This window comes from Geotrypetes seraphini, chromosome 17 (assembly GCF_902459505.1).
Source record: "Geotrypetes seraphini chromosome 17, aGeoSer1.1, whole genome shotgun sequence".
NCBI lineage: Eukaryota > Metazoa > Chordata > Amphibia > Gymnophiona > Dermophiidae > Geotrypetes > Geotrypetes seraphini.
Window position 1 is genome coordinate 27,141,990 of NC_047100.1, and position 26,650 is coordinate 27,168,639.

General features: G+C 43.3%; 1 protein-coding gene across 1 annotated transcript; it reads right to left on the reverse strand.

Annotated features, from left to right (window-relative positions):
- Nucleotides 1–404: 404 nt before the first annotated feature.
- EIF4E3 (eukaryotic translation initiation factor 4E family member 3) lies at nt 405–23,943 on the reverse strand. The gene is made up of 7 exons (XM_033926659.1): nt 23,657–23,943; nt 17,613–17,685; nt 12,428–12,522; nt 11,031–11,091; nt 8,000–8,066; nt 6,155–6,310; nt 405–2,215 (listed from the first exon to the last, which is right to left on the reverse strand). The coding sequence occupies exons 1-7, from the start codon at nt 23,854–23,856 to the stop codon at nt 2,169–2,171; spliced, it is 699 nt and encodes a 232-aa protein (XP_033782550.1). The 5' UTR covers nt 23,857–23,943; the 3' UTR covers nt 405–2,168.
- Nucleotides 23,944–26,650: the final 2,707 nt, after the last annotated feature.

The window sequence follows — 26,650 nt, forward strand, 5'->3', positions numbered from 1 at the left end:
GAGAATCGGGGCAGAGAGCAGGGGTGGCAGGCAGGAGAATCGGGGCAGAGAGCAGGAGAATCGGGGCAGAGAGCAGGGCGGCAGGCAGGAGAAGCAGGGCAGAGAACAGGAGATCGGGGCAGAGAAGCAGGGGCGGCAGGCAGGAGAATCGGGGCAGAGAGCAGGAGATCAGGGCTGAGAAGCAGGGCGGCAGGCAGGAGAATCGGGGCAGAGAGCAGGGGTGGCAGGCAGGAGAATCGGGGCAGAGAGCAGGAGATCGGGGCAGAGAAGCAGGGGCGGCAGGCAGGAGAATCGGGGCAGAGAGCAGGAGATCGGGGCAGAGAAGCAGGGCGGCAGGCAGGAGAATCGGGGCAGAGAGCAGGGCGGCAGGCAGGAGAATCGGGGCAGAGTACAGGAGATCGGGGCAGAGAAGCAGGGGCGGCAGGCAGGAGAATTGGGGCGGAGAGCAGGGTGGCAGGCAGGAAATCGGGACAGAGAGCAGGGTTTTAGCACAATCGACTGGTCCTCACCAGTCGCTTGTTTTTTGATCAGTCAGCCAGACGGAAAGTGTGGTGAATCGCGTCTTTCCTGCTTTGCATGCCAATTCCCCTCATTTGCATGCGCTGATCGGAGGATGATGGGGACACAGGTTAATAAATCGGGTCGCAAAGGGCTCACAAACCAATCGATTTGCTTCGTGAATCTAGCCCTAAGTGCCTATAACGTAGGCCTTTCAAACCTTGACCTACAATACAGGTGCCTAAGTGTGACTGACAAGAGAAAGGCGTCTATCTTTTAAAAACCATTTACAGAATTTCCCCCTCAGTGCATTTCCACATTAATATACCCTTGTCTGAGAAAGTAATGACTATTCAGAAACATTTTATTTTGCTACTGAAACAATGTAAGAGAGAGTCTGCAAAGAGGGTACAAGTCATTACTGAAGTTTTTTGTTGTGACAGGAAATACTTTATTCACAATGGAAGGGGTTACTTTATAAATATGGCTGTAAATATAAAAAAATAAAACCACAAAACTATAACTGTATTTGAGGCCGACGGCTCCCTGTTGCTACAAATAGTGTGGAAATCAGTGCAGTCCGACAATTTCCAAATGAAGTTAGCTTGGGGGGGGGGGGTGCACTCTGTGACATTTCTGCTAAAGGTGGCTAAATCAAAGATTTCTTTGGTTAGAACACTAAAATATGTTGGCAATTCCAGATGATTTCCACGGACAAAACGCACTCAAAAGTTTTAACATTGTGCATGTTCACAGTTGTGCTGTAAAGAATCGCAATCCTGTTGGTAACACAAGTGTGCTATTTTCAAATTGGACAATGCCGACTTATCAAGAAAGAGGAACATGTGTACAAAGAAGGGGAAATCATCTCCTTATCCGCTGCGAGGATTGCTAAATCTGTTGGCATACACAGAAGAAAATCAAACAGAGGCAAAACGGAAAATGAGATAAACTTCAATAACACATCTCTCCCCCCCCCCGCCCCTAAACACAGTAGAACACATCATGCAAAGTGTGGTTAAAAATGTGCTGCCTGCAATTTTGGAGAAATGTATAGTGGGAAAACTGGTTTGCAAGACGCCCAACAGCAATTAATATATCCAGAGTCTCCGTAAGTCTCCAAATGGGAAATCAGCATTGAACCCGGACGTCTGTACACTCTTTCTCTTTGACAGTATACGTGCCATCATCAGTGCAAGATCAGATGACTTGATTACTCAGGCAAGACAGTGCAATTCCTCTTCTGTTGGCAAAGATCATAAATTTCAACATGATAGGAATGTTTAAAAAATATATGTCTATATAATCTAACCTATATTACAACGTATCTTCTTCCACCGGCCAGTACGCCAAGACCGAGAGCAAGTCGCCATCATCGTATTTGTGCATATTGGCATCGAGCCATTTTGGACAGTACAGCTACTTAACAAGACAAGTTTTCTACCTTCATAAAAACAGAAATGAGCATAATAGTCTGAAACAAAACAGAATTGAGAATTTAGATCCAAGGGGTGGGGTGAAGAGACCACCATGATGTTTGATTTTTGAGAACTAGTTGCAAAATTTGAATGCGTTAAATAGCTAAAAGCAGCCACTGCAGTGCTTCTGTCCCCGCCGCTCAAACATCTCACGAGCCCAGGATGTAGCGAAATGAATCCTGTACAGTGCAATCAATGTCTCGCTCGTCCACCTTCAAAGGCATGATGCTCTTTGTGAGCTAAATGGGGAGGAGGGGAGAAAAAAAAAAAGAAAGAAGTTACATCAGAAAAGTTTCAGCAACCGCCGACAGCAGAAGTGGCTTTTCAGTTCTCTGTTGTGTTGCGCCCGTGAAAAGCGTATGGCTAAACAAAGTGGCCCTCGTGAGATTAATTATTCCTACATACACGATACACATTTGCCTTATAAGGAAAAACACAATAGTTACTTTACTTATATTATTTCATTATTTGCTTTTGTTATGTTCGTTATGTGAAATAGCTCGCACAAGATAAAGATGTATGCCTTCCCTTTCCAAAATGGCCCTATGCAAAAAAAAAAAAAAAAATTGTAAGCCTAAAATATTCACTCCCCCAATTCTTTTCTCATGTAACAACCTTCAGCAGATCCAGAATACTGCAGCTAGGCTGATCTTTGCAAAGAGCAAATTTGACCATGTTTCGCCGCTCTTGCTACAACTCCACTGGCTCCCAGTCATTTCCAGGGTCTACTTTAAATGTGCCTGCCTAACTTTCAAGATCCTCCATGCCATTCTTCCCCCTTTAATTCCTCTAACTTGGAATGCTGCGAGACCTGACATCACCAGATCGATCCAAAAGCTCAAATGATCTTTCCCCTCACTAAAAGGCGTTACCTACATCGGAAAACTAGGGAAATCTCTTCACTTCAAAACTACAGAGCTCTGGAATAATTTCCCTGCCCAGCTGCGCAACCTGGGCTCTTTCCAACTATTCCGTAGACACCTGAAAACATTTTCAAAAATGTAAATTTCTGCTTCCCACCACCACCAACTCCCACTGTACTTCCCTTTTAACTTTTGGAAATAAATAATAATAATAACAGTTTATATACCGCTGGACTGTGAAGTTCTATGCGGTTTATAATGATTAAAAGATGCTACAAATTGAGTGGATTTAACAAAGTTAAAAGCTAGTGATTAACAGCTCTAGGGGTCAGTTATTGTGGAATGAGATTGTGCAGGTTAGTTGCCTAAGTACTTCAGGAACAGATATGCTTTTAGGCGTTTCCTAAATTCCCCATAAGTAGTAGGCGTAAGCAATTGTTCTAGATCTTTACCCCATAATGCTGCTTGATGTGAGAGAAACCGTGTCGAGCTCTATATTTATAGAGAAGATGCGGTATATAAGCTTAAGGTTTAGTTTAATTATTAAAAAAACAGAAGTACAGATCCTCGTCGACTTACGACCGCAATTGGTTCCGACTGACAGGTCACAAGTCCATCTGGACGCAAGTCGGCCTCTACTAACTACAGAATTTTTTACCCCTCCCCACGTACCTTTTCCCTGGTGGTCCATTAAAAAATAGTTAGTATGGGCTGGGATGGGAGAAACGCGTCGTAAAGTCGAGCCGTCGTAAATTGCATCAGTTGTAAATCTACAAGGACCTGTATGTTAGTTCCAGAGAAACGATGAAAGATTGGAAGATTAAAGGGCCCTTCGATTCAAGCGAGGTGAGGGGGCTGTTAGGAGCGTTTCCGGCGTCTTCCCACACAATAAATGGCTCTAAGTGTAGCAACCTTGAAGAGGCCGCTCCACGCAGTTGTTAATCAACCTCTAGGCGCCACTTATATAAACACGCCTTGCGGCGCCTAGGCAGACTTAGGTGCCGGTATATCAGGCCAGATAAAGCACCTATTTTGCACATCTAGCAATGCCTAAGTTGACCATATTAGGCGCCTCAGCTTGATCTTTTTTTTTCTGATTGGCACGGTCAATTACACCACTTTTACCATTCTTGCCCTTTCCCTAATGTGCCTTACCCTCTGGCTTCTTTTCTATATTAGATTGCATTTCTTCCCTCCTTCCCTAATGTATCTATTGGTCTGGTTGTGATGTTCCCCGTATCATTCGATTTGTAAACCGCTTTGACTTTTCATAAGCGGTATATCAAGATTTAAGTAAACTTGAAACTAAGGTGCTTATGGGGGGGAGGGGGCAAAGAGGACTCTATATATGGCACTTAAAATTGGCTGCCAGAAAAGGTCAGTGCTAAGCAGTGCATGCAGCGACACAGCAGGGGTGTTGGCGCCCCTCTGCTCCTTCCCCGACCCCCCCTGCAGCGCACGCACCCCCCCTTCCCTTCCCCCCCATGCCCCTAGTTGTTCGCCGCTTCAGTGTGCTCCCCGTGATCATGTCGGCTCTCCCTCCGATGTCACTTCCTATGCGCAGAACCAGGAAGTGACATCAGTGGGAGCCAACGTGGTCGCAAGGAGCACGCTGAAATTGTTGCTTGCGGCAGTGAATAACTAGAGGTAGAGGGAAGGGGAGCACACGCACGGCAGGGGAGAGGAATGGGAAAAGGCGAAGGGTTGCCGGCGCCCACACCATGATGGCGCCCAGGGGGGGACCACTCCCGCACACCCGCCCCCTACTACGCCACCGAGTGCATGCCTTTTATAGAAAAGTGCTCAGTGCCAATTCTTTGGGCGCCGGACATCCGCCTGCTCAAACCTGGCATAAATCCTGGCACTCAAGTTGGACATGTTGACCCATTATTTTATGCCATATTCCCCCCCCCCAATTTTGGGTTGCACGCTATAGGAGTTAGATGCCCACAACTATAGAACAGTGCGCGTAGCCAACAGGTTTGCGCAGATCTTAACTGGTGCCAATTAACAGCAATAATTGGTTGTTGGCATTGTATTATTGGTTAAGAGCTCTTTAGCACAGCAGTTCCCAAACCTGGTCCTGGAGGCACCCCAGATAGCCATAATGAATATTCATGAGAGAGATTTGCATGCAGTGGAGGCAGTGCATGCAAATCACTCTTGTGAATGTTCATTGGTGATGTCCCGAAGAGCTGACTGGCTGGGGAGCCTCCAGAACCAGGTCTGGGCACCACTGCCTCAGCCAATTAAGTTGCGCAGTCAAATTTGGATGCCACATCTGGAATCCAGAGGCATGCGCATCTGGGCAATCTTCAACAGCGAAGTCGCATGGGTTAACTACACTTGGTTACTATGGGAATCAGCACATTAATTCAGATGTTAAAACTGCACAACTTGAATTAGTAAAATGGCCCCATTAGTTCTTCTAAAAAAAAGAAAATCCCACATTCAAGACCATACATCTGTTCTGCTGACCAGCGACACTTAAAACACATTTGCTCCCCAACAGAGTAAAATCACGGGGCGTGCTGCTACTTCACTGCAACATTGTATAACTGGCAGAAATGAGGCTCCGAGTCTGGGAAAGGTGCCAATCCCAATTATCTTTACAGTGGCTGGCTTAAACCTTTGGGACTTCTTACATTTCATCTGCAAGATTAGGGAAAACAAAAACCAAGGTACGTCTCTTGGATTGGATGCAGGACGTCACAACAATAACCAAAATTAAATCAATAAAAAAATGTATTAAAACCAAATATTCTCCCCCCCCCCTTTGGAATCCTAGAGCAGGTTTTATATTAAGTTCAGTGTCTATATGCTAGATTAATGATGTGCTCTTAATTACAAATTTAGCCCATCATATTTTTGGCAATTTCTATGTTCAAGCAGCAAGAAAAATTTTAGCATGGCCCAAAAAGACCAGGACATAACATAAGAAGTCTTACTGGGTCAGACCAATGATCCATCTAGCCCAGTAGTCCATCTTCATGGTGGCCAATCCAGGTCACAAATACCTGGCAAAAACCCAAATGGTAGCAACATTCCATGCTACCGATCCAGGGAAAGCAGTGGACTTTTCCTCCAGGAACTTGTCCAAATCCTTTTTTTAAAAAAAAAAACCCCAGCTATATTAACCGCTCTTAGCACATCCTCTGGCAATGTGTTCCAGAGCTTAACTATTCTGAGTGAAAAAATATTTCCTCCTATTGGTTCCAAAAGCATCTCCCCTGTAACTTCATTGAGTGTTCCCCCACTCTTTGTCATTTTTGATGGAATATAAAAACAAGGACAGAAAGGGATGACTCTACTTACGTTTATAAAATACTGCTTTGAAAGATATTTGTGGAAGAAGTTCATAGATCTTCTCTAAAACGGTTGCCTCGCTGGCTGCAGATGCATTTCCGTTCCACACCTGAACCACGTCTTCACGATCACGAACGCTGACACTCACGCCTATTACTTCATCATCTAGGATGGATGGGTAACACATGTCAAACAGAAAAAGACCATTAAGTAATAACATTTGGCAGACTCAACACTAGGTGGATTTTTTTTTTTTTTTGGGGGGGGAGGGATCTGTTGCCTTCAATCCCTTGGATTATGCATATGGTGCACAGATTTGGACGCAAGCCAAGGAGTGGAAATGTCCAAAACAGACTGGTGGACTCAGATGTATTTCACAAAGACCCTTTATTTCATTAAACAAGTAACTCAGTGACTTGACATGTACATGTTTTGGCCAAGATGGCCTGCCTCAGGAGTCTTGCATATCACGTGGCCTCTTCTCCCTTGAAAAGAGGAGACTGAGTGGAGACATGATCGAAACATTCAAAATACTGAAGGGAATAGACTTAGCAGATAAAGACAGACTGTTCACCCTCTCCAAGGTAGGGAGAACGAGAGGGCACTCTCTAAAGTTAAAAGGGGATAGATTCCGTACAAACGTAAGGAAGTTCTTCTTCACTCAAAGAGTGGTGAAAAACTGGAACGCTCTTCCGGAGGCTGTTATAGGGGAAAACACCCTCCAGGGATTCAAGACAAAGTAGATAAGGACAGATTGTTCACCCTCTTCAAGGTAAAGAGAACGAGAGGGCACTCTCTAAAGTTGAAAGGGGATAGATTCCGTACGAACGTAAGGAAGTTCTTCTTCACCCAGAGAGTGGTAGAAAATTGGAACGCTCTTCCAGAGTCTGTTATAGGGGAAAACACCCTTCAGGGTTTCAAGACAAAGTTGGATAAGTTCCTGCTAAACTGGGACGTACGCAGATGAGGCTGGACTCATTTAGAGCACTGGTCTTTGACCTGAGGGCCGCCGCGTGAGCGGATTGCTGGGCAGGATGGACCACTGGTCTGACCCAGCAGCGGCAATTCTTATGCTCTGCCATCTTGGCTGAAACATGTACATGGCAAGTCACTGAGTTACTTGTTTGATGAAATAAAGGATCTTTGTGAAATGCATCCGAGTCCACCAGTCTGTTTTGGACATTTCCACTCCTTGGCTTGCGATCTTGTGTTTGTGGATTTGACTCTCCTGTGTTATATACTTTACTGCACAGATTTGGACACAATGCCAGGATATGCCTACAACATAATTGGCTAATGAGCAATAATTAGCCGTTAACCACCAATAATTAATGTTAATTGGCACCAATTAAGATTTGCATGCACATCTGGCTGCTCGCTATTCTGCAACACTTGGCACCCAACTCCCATTAACTCAAAAGGGGTGTGGCCAGGGCCGTTCCAAAAAGTTGCATGCATCGTTACAGAAAACTGGTCAGCATGGCCAACTTGGGTGCCAGCATTTACATCAGGTTGTAAATCTAGACCCCCCCAAAGCCAGGGCACAGGAATCGGCTATATATACGGTGTGTGCCCTTTATAGAATCACGCTTAGCGACAATCTGTTTGAGCTCCCACTTTTAAGCGCCAGTTATAAAATCCGGTCCTGTGTGTTTTCTACGCTCTGGCTGAGCACTTTCTGTACCGATGGTTTCAACTTGCACCGAAGCATTCTAAGATTGACCAAGTCGTTCCTATCGATTACCCGTTAATATTTTCATTTTTGGGTTCCAGAATTACACATCATAATTCAAAGCAAGGACCGGGACACACAGAGGGGAGCAAAGCGCAAGGTCAACAACAGTGGTTTTTTACCTTGGGTACAGCAATCTGTAAACTGCTCCCCGATGGTTGCGAGCAACAATTCTTTCCACACTGCAGGCTGAACATTTAATAATAATAATAATAATAATAATAAAAAAAAAATCACATGGAATTAAACACATCTAAAATTGTCACTTACATGTTTTGCTAAGGTCCCTGGCCACATGAATCATTTTTCCAACTAAGCATCAAAGCCTGTTTTGTAAGAGGAGAAGCTGAAATAGCCAAGCTGAAATCTCACAAATTCACATGAGATTTCATTTGAATGAAGTGGATGAATCAGACTGAACTGGCTAAAAATCTTTAGCGCTATCGTCCACTTTTTACGCTTGTGCAGAATCTGCCACTTACAGGGCTGATATTCAAAGGCTCTGCTAACCGGATAAGCACCGGCAAGGCGGATTTTCAACAGCATTAGTCAGTAGTGCCACTGAATTATGTTCTCTGACCGCCGGGCAGTGCTGGGCAGTGTGTGGGCAAAGTCAGAAATTATCTTGTTAGCAACCATAGTTAGACTGCTAACAGATAAAGCTGGGATAGCAAAAAGGGGGCCCTAACATTATCCAGTTAGCTATGTGCTTCTGGGTTGGCACTGAAACTAAATATTTGATGCTGGCTGGTATCTGGGCATCACATGAATATCCGATGGCACATCAAAACCGCGCCGGGCAAAAACGTGCAGATCTTATGTGCTCCGCCTTAAAACAGTTCCTGTTAGCACTCTGAGGGCCCCCCCCCCACATAAACTTACAAGTGCTCGCGCTCCCGTTGGAAGGGGTGTGGGGGGAACCCCCCACTACACTGAAAACTGCCGAACACGCAAAAAAACAAAGGAAAACGGCAGTTTCCACTGTAATGGAACACTTCCCCCCCCTCAGAGGCACTAACAGGAACTGTTTTAAGGCTGCGTGCATCAGTCTTGCGTGGGATTGTCAGCGCGTTTTTGTCCGGCGCGCTTTAGTTACAGTACCGAATATCCGGTTTCATTTTAACTGCAGCAGTCCGTGCTTTGCTTAATCATCGACTGCTGCGATTAAATCCTGACCCCCCCCCCTACGTTTATGATAAATATTCAAAGCTACTTTTAACCAGGAGGGAACACCAAAATGTTGAAACTAAAGACAAAGGTAACGAAACATCGTTTTTACTAATATATAGAGTTTCTTTTGCCAACAAAAATCAAGTACAAATGAAGAGATTTGGGGATTAAAAGCAAACATTGTGTTTCTTCTGGTTATATGGCATCACCTTATGTCCTGCACATTTGTTACTTGATATCATAAGCTTAGGTTCAGGGAAAACCGATGCCTGTGACATATGTTTGAAACCTTAAATGCATATTTTTTTTCACGTAATTCTGAGAATATGTTCCTTTCTAAATATGCAGCTGGGAATGTGGGGTTATAAAGCATTTTTATTTCGGTGTAGCATCAAGGGTCAACCTTTTGTTTGTGCTATTGAGTATGCTATTAGTGAATAGGAACCAGTGCATAGACAGGGAACACCAACGTGGATTAATATGGAGGTGCTTGGCAGTAAATATAACTCTCAATCTGTAAACCATTTATGGATAGGGAAAAACCTACTGTAGCTGATGCTACCAAACAGAGAATGACATGGGGACAAAGTCCCCGTCTCATCCCTGCAAGCTCTGACTTAACCGTACAAGCCTCGAACACAGGAAGTTCTTTACCCAACGTATGGTGGACACCTGGAATGCACTTCCAGAGGATGTAATAGGGCAGAGTACGGTACTAGGGTTTAAGATAGGATTGGACAATTTCCTGCTGGAAAAGGGGATAGAGGGGTATAGATAGAGGATTACTGCACAGGTCTTGGACCTATTGGGCCGCCGCGTGAGCGGGCTGCTGGGCAGATGAGGACGGAGCTTGCAGGAATGGGGCAGGGACAGAGCTCGCGGGGACGGAGATAGAGAGATCCCATGGGGATGGGGAACATTTGCCCGCCCCTGCCCTCCCCGTCAAGAAAATGTGAGAACTAAATCTAAATGACAACGTCCCAGCAGTGCAGTACACTTCAAGTTTTGTCACAAGAAGCAAACACTCCTGAAAAGGGACATCATTAGTGGGAACTTATGATCACAGGATGACACTGAATGCAAGAAAAAAAGAGGCAGCAGATACTCCAGAATACGCTTTCCGATTCTTAGGAGAGAGCCTGTAAGTTTATTCAAGCATTCAGTGCCCTACATCAGAGGCATCCCAATTTTTTAATGAATGTGAATGCTAAGATCATTCAATGACAATCAGTCCTGACCTCCCCCCCCCATCAAGGGCATCACTTTTTTTCCTGCATCAATGCTCTAGGACAGTGGTCTCAAACTCACGACCCACATGCAGCCCGCCAAGTGCTATTTTGAGGTCCTCAGTATGTGCCTCAAAATAGTGAAAAACTATCTAAACTTCACTTTCTGCATGTTGCACTGCTTTCAGCTGAAATGATCAGAAGCAATAAAGTAAAGATTTATAAACTATAATGAGTTTAAAAGTTGTCATTTCTTTAATAAGACATTAACTATTTTTTTCTGCGGCCCTCCAAGTACCTACAAATCCAAAATGTGGCCCTGCAAAGGGTTTGAATTTGAGACCGCTGCTCTAGAATGATTTCCCTTTCCATTATATGCAGATTGTCTTCATCATATTTAAAACAGCTCTTAAAACATTTGGAGGGCCTAGTGGGTGGAATAAGTGGGTTAATTTGGCCTCTTGAATGTATCTTATCCTTTACCTATAGTTTGTTCTTAAACCTATTTAGGTCTGCTTGTTCTATTTGGTGCAATTGTGATTCTTGTCCCATTTAAATTTCGTGTGAACCAGTAAAGGTGGTAAGTCAAGTTTAAACAAATATACAACATCACATCCTCACAACTGCATTTAGTATAAAAAGTCATCGTCAAGGTAAAAATCCAATAGCAAACCACAAATGATGAAACACACCACCGCCTACTAAGCCAGAAGTGAAACCATGACTGACTCTCCAGGAATGAAAGCCTGAGCCGTACCGTGCTCTCTTTAGGGACCTTCATTTTCCACACACCTCCTTTTGCATTGCTTTCCTCTTCCCTGGTTATAGGGTTAAAAAAAAACAACAACAAAAAAAAACACACCCATCACGATCAATCTTTGAAGAATGAAAAAGATACAAAATGTATTCTTTGCTTAGATCTAAGTTTTCAGCATGAAGTTACTTGTCATGTAAACATCTAAAGCCTGGAATTGCTGGTGGCAGGCCTTGGATATTTGAGAGACACGTAGGAAAGGCAGCATTAAGAAACTGAACTGCAAAGAGTGGGTAAGAGACGTGGGGAGGTGGTGCTATTAGTTTAGGTAAGCATATAGCAAACGGACCTTTCTACATAAAATCCAACCCAATAAACGGATATTAACAAGCTAATAGGGTTATCCGATATTAAATAATTTATTTATATAATGAAAAATGGCCAGCATGTGTCTAACAATTAATAAATCAGTTTATTTAATCCTATCTTACCCCTTTTAAAGAAAAAAATCCTTACTATCTTAGGTGCTATCCTTGGAGGAGGGTATATCATATATTGATGGTTTTCAGTGCTTTAGTAAGAACATATGCTCCTCTGTCCAGAGATGAAGGACTTCAACTGGGCAGACTAAATAGGCCAACTGGTCTTTATGGTGTCGGGTTAAAAGCACGCCGGGACAAAGGCGTGCACAGACAACTGAGTGCAACGCGGAGGTGCGCGCCGAAGAAAATTACTGTTTTTAAAGGGCTCCGACGGGGGCTGTGGGGGGGGGAACCCCCCCACTTTACTTTATACAGATCACGTCGTGTTGTGGGGGGGTTTGGGGGGTTTTAATCCCCCACATTTTACTGAAAACTTCACTTTTTCCCTAAAAAACAGGGAAAGTTAAGTTTCCAGTATAATGAGGGCGGTTACAACCCCCCAAACGCCGCCGCGATCTGTATTAAGTAAAGGGGGGGTTTTCCCCAACAAAACCCCCCGTCGGAGCCCCTAAAAACACTCTTTTTCTTCAGCGCGCGCTTCCGTCTTGCGCTCAGTTGTCGGCGCGCGCCTTTGACTTCGGTGGTTTTGTCTATGAACTGGTCTTTATCCGCTTTCAAGTACTAATATTACTGCTGCGAGTTGGTCCATCCGAACATAAATATCATATGTCTCAGCAAGTGTAGGTCCATAAAACTGTATTGTGGAATTTAAAACCCAATTTTTGTAGGACGCTGCACACCCCTTCTTCAACATCACAGGCCTGAGAAACAATTCTACGTGAGCTGAATTTGGTCTTTGTAGCACAGTTTATGTTCATAAGCAATCAAATAGTCACCGTTGCTTAATGACAGGCCATCCACAAGTATTGATTTATCCATGGCCCAAATGATTTGATAATTACAGGATAAGATGCTTACCAAAGGGGTTTTCTTTCTCCTCGCATCAGGTGATAGCTGCATCTCAGAGGCAAATTTGACACCGGAGGGATATTGTTATAGACGCTCCAGAAGCTCTGGAAGAAAGAAACGGTTTAATTTTAGTCACTGATAGGCTGGTTTAACGTCTATGAAATGATCAAGCTATTATTCAAGCTGCCATGTAGATTGTCCCTGTTAATTGTATGCAACTCAAAATATATTTGCCTGTTCTTTTCTTCATCTCCGACAGTATGAAACATAAACCGAGTGTTATACAATACTGAATTTTTCTGTTACGCTACTAGTAGTTAACTGTCAGAAAAACATAGACAGATCTTCAGACAACAAAGGCCAACAGTTTTCTTCGCAAGTTTATCCACTGTACCAGATGTGCTGCCTTTACTAGAGAGACTAACTCTTCACCTATCAACACTTTAGATAAAACTATATATATAATCAACCTCTTCTCGGGTGCTATACATGTGATTCCACTTTGAATCTTTAATCATGGATGCAGGGCTCCAAATGGATTTTACTTCTCTCTCTGCTGAATGGCAACTTCCAGAAGCAGAAAACCAAACACTAGGCCACAGGAAACACCGATGTAGGTTTTAAAGCTGTTAGATAGGCCGCCCCTTTAGATAAACTGTGGTGCTGAAGTCCACCTGTACCTTTTTAAATAGCTCCCTCGCTGGAGCTCCAATGTCACGGCCAGCGGTGCAGGACAGGAGCGGGTCCCGCAAGAACTGACAGCAGCCATTCAAGAAGCGGCAGGGGCACGGGAAATATTCCGAAAAGATCGCTCCTGTCCTGCACCGCTGGCCGCAACGTTGGAGGAGGCAGCCGTCCAGCGAGGGAGCTATTTTAAAAGGCAGGGGGGAGTGTGTCTTTAGATAGGCCGCCCCATATAAGGAAGCCACACCCACTACTCATGTTAGTAAAATCTATGTATAAGCTGTGGCCTATACATGGAGATATACGGTACTGCATTTTAGCTGTAGATGGTTTCTCTCGACACAGAACAGCTGATAGTTATATGACAGAATTAGAATCAAACGCTAGAGGTAAACTACTATTTGCTTTAACCCATGCTTGATAAACTTAATTCCTTTCCTTGAAGCAGTTCCAGAAAATTACGTACTGACTAGCCTTTCGCATTTTCTCGTGTGTAGAACAGAGTTAGGGGAGCGTGCTCCAGCAGAAACAATGTTTTTTTCTAGCCAAGAGAAACCACGTCTAACTTGCTGACTTGTGCTGAACATGAAAACGAATGCTAGCTCTAGTAAACATGAGAAGACATGAAGCCGGGTGCCAAGGAAAACTCTAGCTCAATGGAAGCCCGGAAGCCGTTTGAGATCACAAACGAATTCTGCATGACTTTGCCATTTTGTAAAAGTATGTAGCTGAAATGAATAGACATTGCCTGTTCCGTCGACTCTCTGATCTGCTGGAGTCATTTTTTTTGGCAGGGCACAAATACGTCAGCGAGGAGGAGAGGCACCGGCGCACGGCGAGAGGCATGTCCTGTAGGCAGTCAGCCTGCACTGGTGCCTCTCCTCTCCCCAAACTTCTCCTCCGTCAGTAACCCCTACTGGTGTAGAAGTAGGTTCAAGGCCTCCACATACTTCCAGATGCTCTCTACCCGCGGCACTGATTATAATGTGCCGCGGCATCAAATGTTTGCGGGACACTGCACTAGACACATTAAGAACATAAGAATTGCCATACTGGGATGGGTTAAAGCAAATAGTAGTTTACCTCTAGCGTTTGATTCTAATTCTGTCATATAACTATCAGCTGTTCTGTGTTGAGAGAAACCATCTACAGCAAAGGTTCATCAAGCTCAGTATCCTGTTTCCAACAGTGGCCAACCCAGGTCCCAAGTACCTGGCAGAAACTCAAATAATAACATTCCAGAGCTGAGATTGTGATGTCATAATGGCTCATTCCACCAATGCCTAAGAACCAACCTCATCAGTGATGTCACAATGGCTCATTCCACCAATGCCTAAGAGCCAACCTCATCAGTGATGTCACAATGGCCGATTATTCTATCCTTGGCTCACATAAGAATTGCCAAACTGGGGCAACCTGGGCCAAACTGGGGCAACTTTTTCCAACAGTGGCCAACCCAGGTCCCGAGTACCCAGCTGGATCCCAAATAGCAAAATAGATTCTATGCTGCTTATCTTAGGAATAAGCAGTGGATTTCCCCAAGCAATCTGAATAATGGCCTATGGACTTCTCTTTTAGGAAATCATCCAAACCTTTTTTAAACCCTGCTAAACTAACTGATTTCACCTCACTCTTCGGCAATGAATTCCACACGTTGTGTGAAGAAATACTCAGTTTATTTTAAATCTACTACTTAGTAGCTTCATCGCATGTTCCCCTAGTCCAGTATGTTTGGAAAGAGTGAACAAGCGATTCACATCTACCCTTCCCACTCCACTCATTATTTTATAGACCTCTATCATATCACCTCTGAGCTGTCTCTTCTCCAAGCTGAAGAGACCCAGCCGCTTTAGCCTATCCTCATAGGGAGTCAACCCATCCCTTTTTTGTCACCCTTCTCTCTACCTTTTCTAATTCCACTATATCTTTTTTGAGATACGGCGAGCAGAATTGCACAGTATTTGAGGTGCATCTGTACCAAAGAGCGATCCAAGGGCATTATAACATTTCCATCTTTGCTTTCCATTCCTTTCCTGATAATTCCTAACATTCTATTTGCTTTCTTAGCCGCTGCCAGACATTGAGCTGAGGGTTTCAACGTATCCTCAACAATGACACCTAGATCCTTTTCCTGGGCTGTGACTCCTAACACAGAACCCGGTATCACATAGCTATAGTTCGGTTCCTCCTTCCCACATGCATCACTTTGCACTTGCTCACATTAAACGTCATCTGCCATTTTGATGCCCAGTCTTCCAGTCTCACAAGGTCCTCTTGCAAGTTTTCACAATCATCTTGCGATTGAACAACTTTGTGTCATCAGCAAATTTAACTCTCTCACTAGTTATTCCCATTTCTAGATCATTAATTAATATGTTAAAAAGTAGCAGTCTCAGCATAGACCCCTGGGAACCCCCAATATTTAATACTCCAAACACCCAGGATGGGATTTTTAAATAACATCCATTCTTGATGTATATTTTTGACCTTTGCAGCATCAACTTTAAGTTTCTTTTTTACCATACTCCTCATGTTAAACATCTAAGAGCTTACAATCTAATCAAACCAAGGGATTAGGGACTTCTTTATAGGGAGAATGATTATAACAGATACGGGTACTCTACAAAGATCTTTTTCCCATTCTACCCCACCCCCATCAAATATCTAGTCCACGATTGTGGCTTCTTCTGGAATCCAGAATGTCCCCACCTGAGCACGTGCTCCCTCCATGCTCAGTTGCTGGAAGAAGTAGAAGCCACCTCAGGAATGAAATTCAAGTTTCTTACACTGTCACTGGACAACTTCAGGCTACAGAATTTATACACATCAAAAACAGAAAGCCTTAAGATGTATCATTCATAGACCTCAGTAGTGCAGGCTACTATGAGTATCAAACTTTTTCCCCATACAGCACCTAAATCGTCACCGGTCTCACTTTTAATCTTTTAAAATATGATTTAAGTATATTTTCTTTAAAAAGTTAAAGTAAAAAAATACTTTTAGAGTAGAAAAATGCTCATCTTAGTCTACGCGGATAAGAACATAAGCAATGCCTCCACTGGGTCAGACCTGAGGTCCATCGTACCCAGCAGTCCGCTCATGCGGCGGCCCAACAGGTCCAGGACCTGTGCAGTGATCCTCTATTTATACCCTTCTATCCCCCTTTCCAGCAGGAAATTGTCCAATCCTTTCTTAAACCCCAGTACCGTACTCTGCCCTATTACGTCCTCTGGAAGCAAATTCCAGGTGTCCACCACACGCTGGGTAAAGAAGAACTTCCTAGCATTTGTTTTGAATCTGTCCCCTTTCAGTTTTTTCGAATGCCCTCTTGTTCTTATATTTTTGAAAGTTTGAAGAATCTGTCCCTCTCTACTCTCTCTATGCCCCTCATGATGGAGGTTAGTTCTCCGTCACATTTCAGAAATATGTGTCGCCTACACAAGGCTTTATCAAGGAAATCCCCCTTTACATTAGCAGACTCCTGTTCCCTGCATTAGGCAGCTTAGAGCATATTTTAAAAGATTAAAAGTGAGACCGGTGACGATTTAGATGCTGTATGAGAAAGAGTTTGATACTCATACTAGCCTGCACTACTGAGGTCTATGAATGATACATATTAAGGTTTTCTGTTTTTGATGTGACTGGACCATCAGGCCATCACGGCAGCCAATCAGCTATCAGCTCTGTGTGGGCAGGAGCGAAGGTCGCTCTTGCCAAGATTCACCGCTGAACCACCAGGGATACTAATGGTATACGAGGGAGGCAGGTAAAAATTCTTAGAATTGGCTGGGGTAGGAGGCGGGAGGGATCCCTCCTGTCCCAGCCACCACTGGACCACCAGGTCTCAAAGCAGGCCTGGCAGAGGGGCGGGTCAGCGCTGACCCGAACATAAAACAAACTCCCCCCCCCCCATTTTTGGGCAATTTTTTGGGCTCAAAAATCTCAGCTTATATTAGAGTATATATGGTAATTATAGTTTTACACTTTATCATAAAAGGATTATTGTATTTTCCCGTAGCTTTATTAGGCAATTCCCAGAGATTACTCTGGCTTTTTTTTTTTCCAGTTTCTGATCTGCTCACAACTGTTTTAAAGTGGTAGTGCAATACAAATTTCAATGTTATTTTCTAGAAAGTTCTAGAAGTAGTAATAAATATTAAACCACTGTGAAGCAAGAGCCAAAAAGGATAACACACGCCAATGCCAACATATGAACGCACATTTCGAGACCGTATACAGCACAGATTTTGCAAAAACCATCATAAAATGTTAACGTAGCAGCAAGCATACACAGAACCATTAAAATAAAGCACAAGCTTGAATGTTTTCATTAGAACTGAAAAGGAGAGCTCTGAATTTATTCTAAAAATGTGTCATTTAGTAACAATGATGTGGGTTCTCAGAAATGAGTTCTGAACATTTCTGTCTCGCACAATTCAAAATCGTGCACATTTTCATCGTACAAGCACAAAATTAAAAAGCAGAAATGATTACTGTTCTGTTCCTTTACCTGTATTGTTTGCACTGAGTAAATTCTTTTCAGATTGGATTCACATTCTGCTGCTGTGGTTCCAGGCAGTGACCTAAGAGAAAAACACACCGATGCCCATCAGCGTATTCAATGAATATGCACCTTTGGGATTTGTAAAGAACACAAAAATGTATGCCTCTGAAATTTAAGGGTTCTCTTCGAGTAAGAAAATGTTTGTAACCAAGGGCTCCTTTTAAAAAGGCGCGCTAGTGGTTTAACGTGCGTAATACCGCGTGATAAATCGCCGGCCGCGTTAGCTGCTACCGCCTCCTCTTGAGCAGCGCGGGGGTTAGCGCGTGATGAAAAGTCACGCACGTTAACCTCGCTAGCGCGGCTTAATAAAAGGAGCCCCAAGTTGTTGTTTTTAAAAAAAAAAAGGCTTGGACAAGTTCCTGGAGGAAAAGTCCATAGTCTGCCATTGAGACAACCATGGGGAAAGGCACTGTTTGCCTTGGGATCGGCAGCATGGAATCTTGCTACTATTTTTGGCCACTGTTGGAAACAGGAAAGCGGGCTAGATGGACCACTGAGCTGGCCCAGTATAGCTATTCTTATGTTTTGGGATTTAAAATGTAAATCTAAGCAGGATTCTGAATGCAAATTCAAACTACCACCACCAGATGGCAATGCTCTCCTATCTATAATAGACCATACTAGGGGATTGAGAGGTACAGATAGAAGTAGAGGTAGGTTATAGGAATAGTCAGAAACCACGTCGCAGGTCATGGACCTGATGGGCCGCCGCGGGAGCGGACTGCTGGGCACGATGGACCTTTGGTCTGACCCAGTGGAGGCAACTTCTTATGTTCTAGCAACTTTTATTCAGTATGACGAAATAAGGGTCAAAAATTAAGTTGCACGTGCTCTGTTAAGTGGCTGCAAAACTGACTATCCTTTAAGGAAATGAAGGAAAAGACATATAACCCAACTATGCATCTTGGGACAGATAACTATTACCAGTATGTTCATTTTAAATGTTACTTTACAAACAGCTACTGTACAGGCTTTGTGGATTCGCAAACCTGAAAAAATGTATGTACAGCAATAACAAATTGAAGGTGAATGCTCTGTACTCTAATTTGATCATTTGACACAAACAGCAATTATCAGGGTTCTGTACACAGACTTTGTCTACATGTGTTGCTGCAACCCAGTGGTGGTGGTGGAGGAGGAGAACTGTTTTTCCTAACAAGGAATATGGATTGCATAACCTATGTTCTGATTGGACAAGACAAATGTTTTATGTCTGGAACAAAGGACATGTGCCTTGGGTATGCCTAAGCTTTCAGCAGTAGAATGGGCTAGTGTCACGCCGGAGAAAGTCTGGATAAAAACAGAGCAACATCCAAAGGCCTGCTTTGGGTGTTTTAAAGGTGGAAGCAATACTTTTTCATCCACAGAACGAAGATGATGGGGAGGAATGTAAGGGATGATTAGCCTACTAAGATAAGATGAGGGTGAGAGCGAAAACCCATTATTAAGATTTTAAAGGTAATCCTTGTGGAGACTGGGATGTTGAGAATGACACGGTTACAGAATTTGTCACCTACTCCGTCCCTGTGGATAACCGTGGGAAGCCATCCCGTGTCACTCTCTAATGTCCGTCTCAACCTCAGTCCTTCTACATCAGCCTTCTTCAGTGCAAGGCTTGATGGTCAGTGGCTGGGCCCATTCATACTCTGATTCTTATGTGAGCCAAGTATAGGATAATTAAGCCATTGTGACATCACTGATGAGGTTGACTCATAGGCATTGGTGGAATGAGCCTTTATGACCTCACAATCTCAGCTCTGGAATGTTGCTACTCTTCGGGTTTCTGGCAGGTACTTGTGACCTGAATTGGCCTCTGTTGGGAACTGGGCTTGATGGACCTTCGGTCTGTCCCAGTATGGCAATACTTATGGTCTTAGTTCTAACTATCCCGTGTCATTCTTTAGCGTCTATCTCAACCTCGGTCCTTCTACACCAGCATTCTTCAATGCAAGGCTTGAGGGTCAGTGGTTATGCCCAGTCATTCTCTGATTCTTCCCTCTCTCCTTAAGGAATGACATGGGGGGGGGATTTCCTGCGGGGATGGAGATGGTGACAAATTCTGACACCATGTGGGAGCTGGTGTTCTTCTTTCAGGAGAGGAATGACTTGATCAAAATGGTGTGCAGAGTGAATCAATCTAACAGCTGTGGCTTCAACAAGTTGTAATTTTTTAAAAGACCAGCCATAAAGAGAATTACAATAGTCCAGGTGCGAGATATAAATTAAAGTACAAAGCAGTGAAAGAGAAAGAAAAGATTGAACTGACCTGATACATTGTAAAGCAAAGAATGAAGACTGGATAACCACATTGATTTGTGGTTTCAAGCTTAACGGTGAATCAAAAAACACCAACAATTTGCAATATCACTTACAAAAAATGTTTAAAACAACAGGCCCAAGACACGAACCTTGAGGCACACTAGTAACAAACATCCTTTTCCTCAGAGCGATCTCCACTGACCACATCCATTGACCATATCTTTCAAGCCTATTCTTCTTTTTGTAGGATAACTAGCTGAGCCAGTCCTACCTCAGAACATGCACAGAGATTTTGTCTTTTTCCTAGTAAATTCAGAACTATGACTCCTTGCTTACAATTATGTAAAACCACGCCTGTCTCACTTTGTTCTCCTTTACATGGAGCTATATGGTCACTCTAGTCCAGGGATTCTCAATAGAGAATGACACTGGGACAAATTTGTTCCTATCCCCGCGGGATCTATCTCCATCCCTGTCCCACACAGCATTTTGACATTTATTAAATGGTCCCTGCTCAGAAGAACTTACAGTCTAACTTGGAGAGACATGACTTATGTTTTAAATTATGAATGTTCTTTTGTAACTCGCTCAGAACTGTAGGATGTATCATATCTGAAATTATTTAATTCAAAAAAGCATACTAGGAATTCGGGCATGTTTATTTTCCCCACCCCTAGGGGTTTTCACTATAAAACATTATTTGATAGGACTTTAGAATATCAGGCGGGGAAAGCAGATTCCTGGATAAGCCCACTGATTGCTCAGGCGTATTTTTATCCTATATTTAGGAAATTATTAAAAACTCATCTGTTTGATAATCAAGAATGTTGATCTTCAAGCTCTTTAATGATTTTATCATGCCGTGTTTGTAAATTTTTATTTACAATTAGGTTGTATTTTAATCGAGATATTAATATTAGTATGTTTAAGTTGTATTTTAAAATTCATGAGTGGCCGCGTTGTGGGTAACCAATTCAAACTTAGAGGGATCGGAGCTCTGATGAAACCCAGTATAGGGTGAAACATGTTGGTGATAGATCCCTTTGAATGCACCACCTCAGCTAAGTATTAACTTTATAATAAGATTATTGGCAAAAGAGTCAGAGCAAAGTTCTTTCTTCACAATAGATTATAAGTGATTATAAGTGACCCGGTGAGGATATAATGTGTAAATCCAACCACTTTTGAAACTAAAATGGAGTGGATGGTGGCATTTCTGAGGGTCTGAAGACTAATTTATTTGAGTGGATTCACTGGTGTTGGTTTACAGTATACCATCTCCTTTGTGTATTGAACTGATATTATCCTCTCAAAAACATTTATTTACTATCCTTCCATCAACATATTTTAAGTTGTATTTTAACCATGATGTATAATTCTGCCCATAGAAATGTGTATACCATTGCATTTATCTACTGTTATGAACCACCTAGAACTAATGGCAGGGTGGTATACAATAAATAAAACTATTATTAAAATAAATATAGGGTTGGGGATGCAGTCTAACTTGGACAGACAGATATTATGGAGCAGAACATAAAGCCCAGTGAAGGCAATGTCTAATATTTGGCTTACTAGTGATTAAAAATAAAAAAAGAGGCGACAAAGGAAGAAGCAGTTCCAAGCTCAGGGTTGAGCAACTCGATAAAGACCAACAGTTGTGGGTGAGGTGGGGACAGGATGATTATAAATGTGAACAAAAATGTATTGTATCTTTGCACTCTATTCTATCTTCCCTTCTGGAATAACAGTCATCTACTTCTTTGTGTTGTAAAATTTTCCCCATGTTGCCTGTAAATCACCTTGAGCATCTATTGGAAAAATGTGATTAAGAAGTCCTGATTAGATTAGATTTAAGAACATTCATTTAAAACCTAAAAAAAACCAAACAAAAAAACCAAGCGAGACCTACACAAGCTGCAGGCACGAGTGTTACATTACGAAAATGCCTTTCAGAGCGCTGCGTTCCTCTAAAAGATAACAACATATGCTTTACTGTATCAGATTTTTGCTATAGTTACAAGGATATTATGGAGCAGAACATAAAGCCCAGTGAAGGCAATGTCTAATATTTGGCTTACTAGTGATTAAAAAAAATAAATAAAAAAGAGGCGACAAAGGAAGAAGCAGTTCCAAGCTCAGGGTCAAGCTCCTCAATAAAGACCAACAGTTGTGGGTGAGGTGGGGACAGGATGATTATAAATGTGAGCAAAAAGCATCCTTACATTATATGCAGCATGTGACTACTTCTGTCACTGCATGCGCTAGACTTCATTAGGGGCTGTCATGGAGGTTGGTGGGGAGGGGAGCAGGCAAGGGCCACCAAAATTCAAATTTGTGACAATGGATTTTCCTGCCTTATTCACCTCAAGTCCCAACCAATCAGGTTTGAGGACCTATTAAATAAAGACAAACTACAGCCCTTACAGAATAACCTGAAGAATGCCACAGTTTTCTACCTGACAAGATGCAGCCAGACCTGGAAACCTGCAACAAGCAAGGTCTGGGAGTGTCTTTAAATTTCCAAGTTAGGAACCTCCCAACATGTATTAAAAATCTAGCCGAGACTTGATAAATGACACTACCTTCCCGCAATATATATTTTCATAACCTACGGACATTTATATATTTGCAGTATGATGCATAAGAATTGTCTATCTGATTTGCATTATGCCCTTATGTACATGAAACTAGATACTCTGCATTTGTCAAGTTAAGATGAGTGGACTGTACTACAAATATGAAAAATTAAAAACCATTTTTACCATATACTATGTATGTTAACCTAGAACCCACTATGCATGTTAACCTGGAACCCGTTTTGACCGTACACTGTTAACCTGGAACCCACTATGCATGTTAACCTGGAACCCGTTTTGACCATACACTATGTATGTTAATCTGGAACCCTTTTTGACCGTACATTATGTATGTTAACCTGGAACCCGTTTTGCCCGTACACTATGTTAACCTGGAACCCACTATGCATATTAACCTGGAACCCTTTTTGACCGTACACTATGTATGTTAACCTGGAACCCGTTTTGACCGTAAACTATGTTAACCTGGAACCCACTATGCATATTAACCTGGAACCCGTTTTGACCGTACACTATGTATGTTAACCTGGAACCCGTTTTGACCGTACACTATGCATATTAACCTGGAACCCGTTTTGACCGTACACTATGTATGTTAATCTGGAACCCACTATGCATGTTAACCTGGAACCCATTTTGACCATACACTATGTATGTTAATCTGGAACCCTTTTTGACCGTACACTATGTATGTTAACCTGGAACCCGTTTTGACCGTACACTATGCATATTAACCTGGAACCCGTTTTGACCGTACACTATGTATGTTAACCTGGAACCCGTTTTGACCGTACACTATGTATGTTAATCTGGAACCCTTTTTGACCATACACTATGTATGTTAACCTGGAACCCATTTTGACCATACACTATGTATGTTAATCTGGAACCCTTTTTGACCGTACACTATGTATGTTAATCTGGAACCCACTATGCATGTTAACCTGTTACCCAATTTGATCTTATACTATGTTAACCTGGAACCCACTATGTATGTTATACATACATATGTTCATGTATATGTTCTCAGCTCATTGGGGAAAAGGGGATAGAAAAGGAATTCAATAACTATTTCTCTGCTGAGAGACTCCCCTTCCCCCACCGGCGGCGAGAGGAACCCCGGCCTTTTACCTATCGAGCCAGAAGGTCCAGGGCGAGTGGAGCGGGACGCCGGGCTCGGCGCTGTGGCTGGCGGCAATGCTGTGGTCCAGCTCCTGGTGGTTGATGTGGACCGGCCGCTCCTCGTCCCCCGACTCCCTCCTCCGGCTTTTGCCGGCCGGCTCCGCGTTCAACGGCGGCGGCAGCAGCTCGGGGTCGGCGGGCAGCGCCATCTTTCGCACTTCCGGCCCAGCGCTCCCCCCTCCCCTCGCCGCTGAGTCACCTGCGCGCGTCACACGGCGCCAAGACGTCAGACGCCCGAGCGGCGCCGCAAATAGACGTCACCGCCCAGACAGCCTTGGAGCGCGTGCGAGATCAGACGCCTGGAAGTGGCTGAGAGGCATCTGTGGGTTTTGGTTGAAAAGTCCAGGGATTCTCCTAGCCAGTAAGGGGGGGGGGGCAGGCAGGAGGGTCCACCATGAATTTACATATGATGGGTCTCTTATGCAGATTTATTACGGAGATCCTGAAAACCCAACTGGTTGTGGAGTCACCTAGACCAGTGGTTCCCAACCCTGCCCTGGAGGATCCCAAGGCCAGTCGGGTTTTCAGGATAGTCCTAATGAATATGCATGAGAGAGATATGCATATAATAGAGGTGCCAGGCATGCAGATCTGCTCCATGCATATTCATTAGGGCTAGCCTGAAACCCCAACTGGCTTGGTGGTCCTCCAGGACAGGGTTGGGAACCACTGACCTAGACTGTTACAGGACTACCAGATGTTCAGATTTCCTCAGACATGCCCTCATTTTCGAAGACATGTCCAGGAGTCCAGACGGGAAAACCCGGCACTTTGAAAAGCTTTCCAGGTAGCAGCGACATCAGCACGGCATCTTGCACATTCACGGATGCAACACAGTGATGTCACACGCATGCGCCACACCAGTGCATGCACAGATGCCATTCTGACAAGCGACCAGGTTGATGGGGCGGGGCCATGGGTCCAAATTTTCATTCCTGAAAATCTGTTAACCCTACCTAGGCAGGTTTAGGAAGCCCTGACATAGAGATTGAAACCAGATCTGACTCTCAGCAAAGCAACTCAGTAACTCACTTTTTCAAATTATAATAGACCAGAAATGGGCAACCACAGTCCTCAAGGACAACGACCCAGTCGGATTTTCAAGATTTCCACAATTAATATGCATGAGATTGATGTGCATGTACTGCTTTCATTCTATGCACATCAATCTCATGAGTATTCATTATGAAAATCTTGAAAATTCAATTGAATTGTGGCCCTTGAGGTTGAGGACTATAGTTGCCCACTCCTGCTCTACACCATGGGCAACCAGCCGCTCCAAAGTTGTACAGCTATTAGCATTGTTAGAGTTGTAGTAAACCCTCTTGTACAGTTAGATATTGCATCCCATAAATCTGTACACACAGAGCTCCAGAAGCACCAAAGAGAAGGAAAGAATAGCCTTACTGGATCAGACCAATTGTCCATTTAGCTCTACGAAATAAATATGCATATAATTGATTCCCATGCATTAAATATTGGATTATTTTAAAGCTCCCTTTGGGTATTCTCACCATAAAATCACTGGTGCAGTGGTCAGTTTTTCCAAAGTGTTGTCCAACAGAGGTGACATCCTGGTTGGTATTGCAATTCTTAATATGATATCTATGTAGGTTGATTCTGGTCTTTAATCAACCTACATAGATATCATATCCGTCAGACAACACTTTGGAAAAAACTGACCACTGCACCAATGATTTTATGGTGAAAATTCTAAAAGGGAACCTTAAGACAATCTAAGAAGGTAAAACCTTTGTAATCAAAATAAGGCATTTTGACACCTACCAGAAATCTGGACTTTCTTTCCCACTATAACGAAATTTAAAACTGCCTTGCCACCTTTCTGTCTCCTGCTCACCTACCCACCCCTCCCTCTTCCTATCCCTGAAATGCTTTCATGTGTCCCTTATATGTACTGTTATTTGTCAACATTTGCTTATCTGAAGAAGGGTTACCTTTGCAAGCTCATTATAAAATGCACTGAGTTAGTCTAATAAAAAAGGTATCACCTTATTTCCTTTGGGGTTTTTGTTTGTTTGTTTTATTTCTTTATATTACCTTGGAAAGTGAAATAACATGGCCACCACACTATGGAAAAACTGCACCCCACATTGCTCAGGTAGGATATCCAGTTAAGCTGCTTTCTATCGCTATTCTGGAAAGGAAGATTGTGTGCCAGAACACATCTTATTGCCATACCAACAAAATATATCCCCTCTTTTACAAAAGCTGGCAGTGCGTGACGACACTGTAAATGCTCTGATGCCCACAGGGTGTCGGAGCATTTGTCATGTGGCACTCAGCAATGTGGCTTTGTACAAGGGGGGGGCATAGTAAAATAGGAAACAATGATAGTCTGACCAATAGTCACATGCATTATTAATTCATGATTAACCCTCTTCCCCTTTTACAAAACCACAGAACCACTGTAGTTCCTCTCATCCTTCTTCCTGTAAACCGTGCCAAGCTCCGCATTCGTGGAGATGGTGGGGTATATAAACCCAAGGTTTAGTTTAGTTAGTTAGTTTAGTTTAGTTTTTAGTGTAGGCCGGCGCATTGAATGCTCTGTTCTACTCCCGATGCTCATAGGAGCTCTATGAGTGTCAGGATCAGCGCAGAGCTTTCAATGTGCCAGCCTGCACTAGAAAAACATTTCCGCGTTTTTGTAAAAGGGTGTGTGTGTGGGAGGGGGGGGGGTAAATTGTCTATCTTTCACACTTCTGGGACATAGACTTTAGAAATCCGCCTGGTACTGTCCTTAGGTTCCAACTACAGGAGTTGCCGTCGAAGCTTACTCCGGCCGATCCAAACCATCTTGCCTTTGTGGGATACAGACCATAAAAGTCTGCCCAGCACTGTCCTCACGTTTCAAATTACTGGAGATTTCACAGAAGCCTTCCCTAAATCGAATTGCCATATTCGGGACACAGATTGTCCAAGTCT

Excerpts from the sequence above, each read along its gene's own strand:
- EIF4E3 (XM_033926659.1), bottom strand. The coding sequence starts at position 23,856 with ATGGCGCTGCCCGCCGACCCCGAGCTGCTGCCGCCGCCGTTGAACGCG. Across the intron at positions 17,686-23,656 it reads TGGACCTTCTGGCTCGATAG|GTCACTGCCTGGAACCACAG; the intron begins GTAAAAGGCCGG and ends TTTTTCTCTTAG. Across the intron at positions 12,523-17,612 it reads ACTCAGTGCAAACAATACAG|AGCTTCTGGAGCGTCTATAA; the intron begins GTAAAGGAACAG and ends TCTTTCTTCCAG.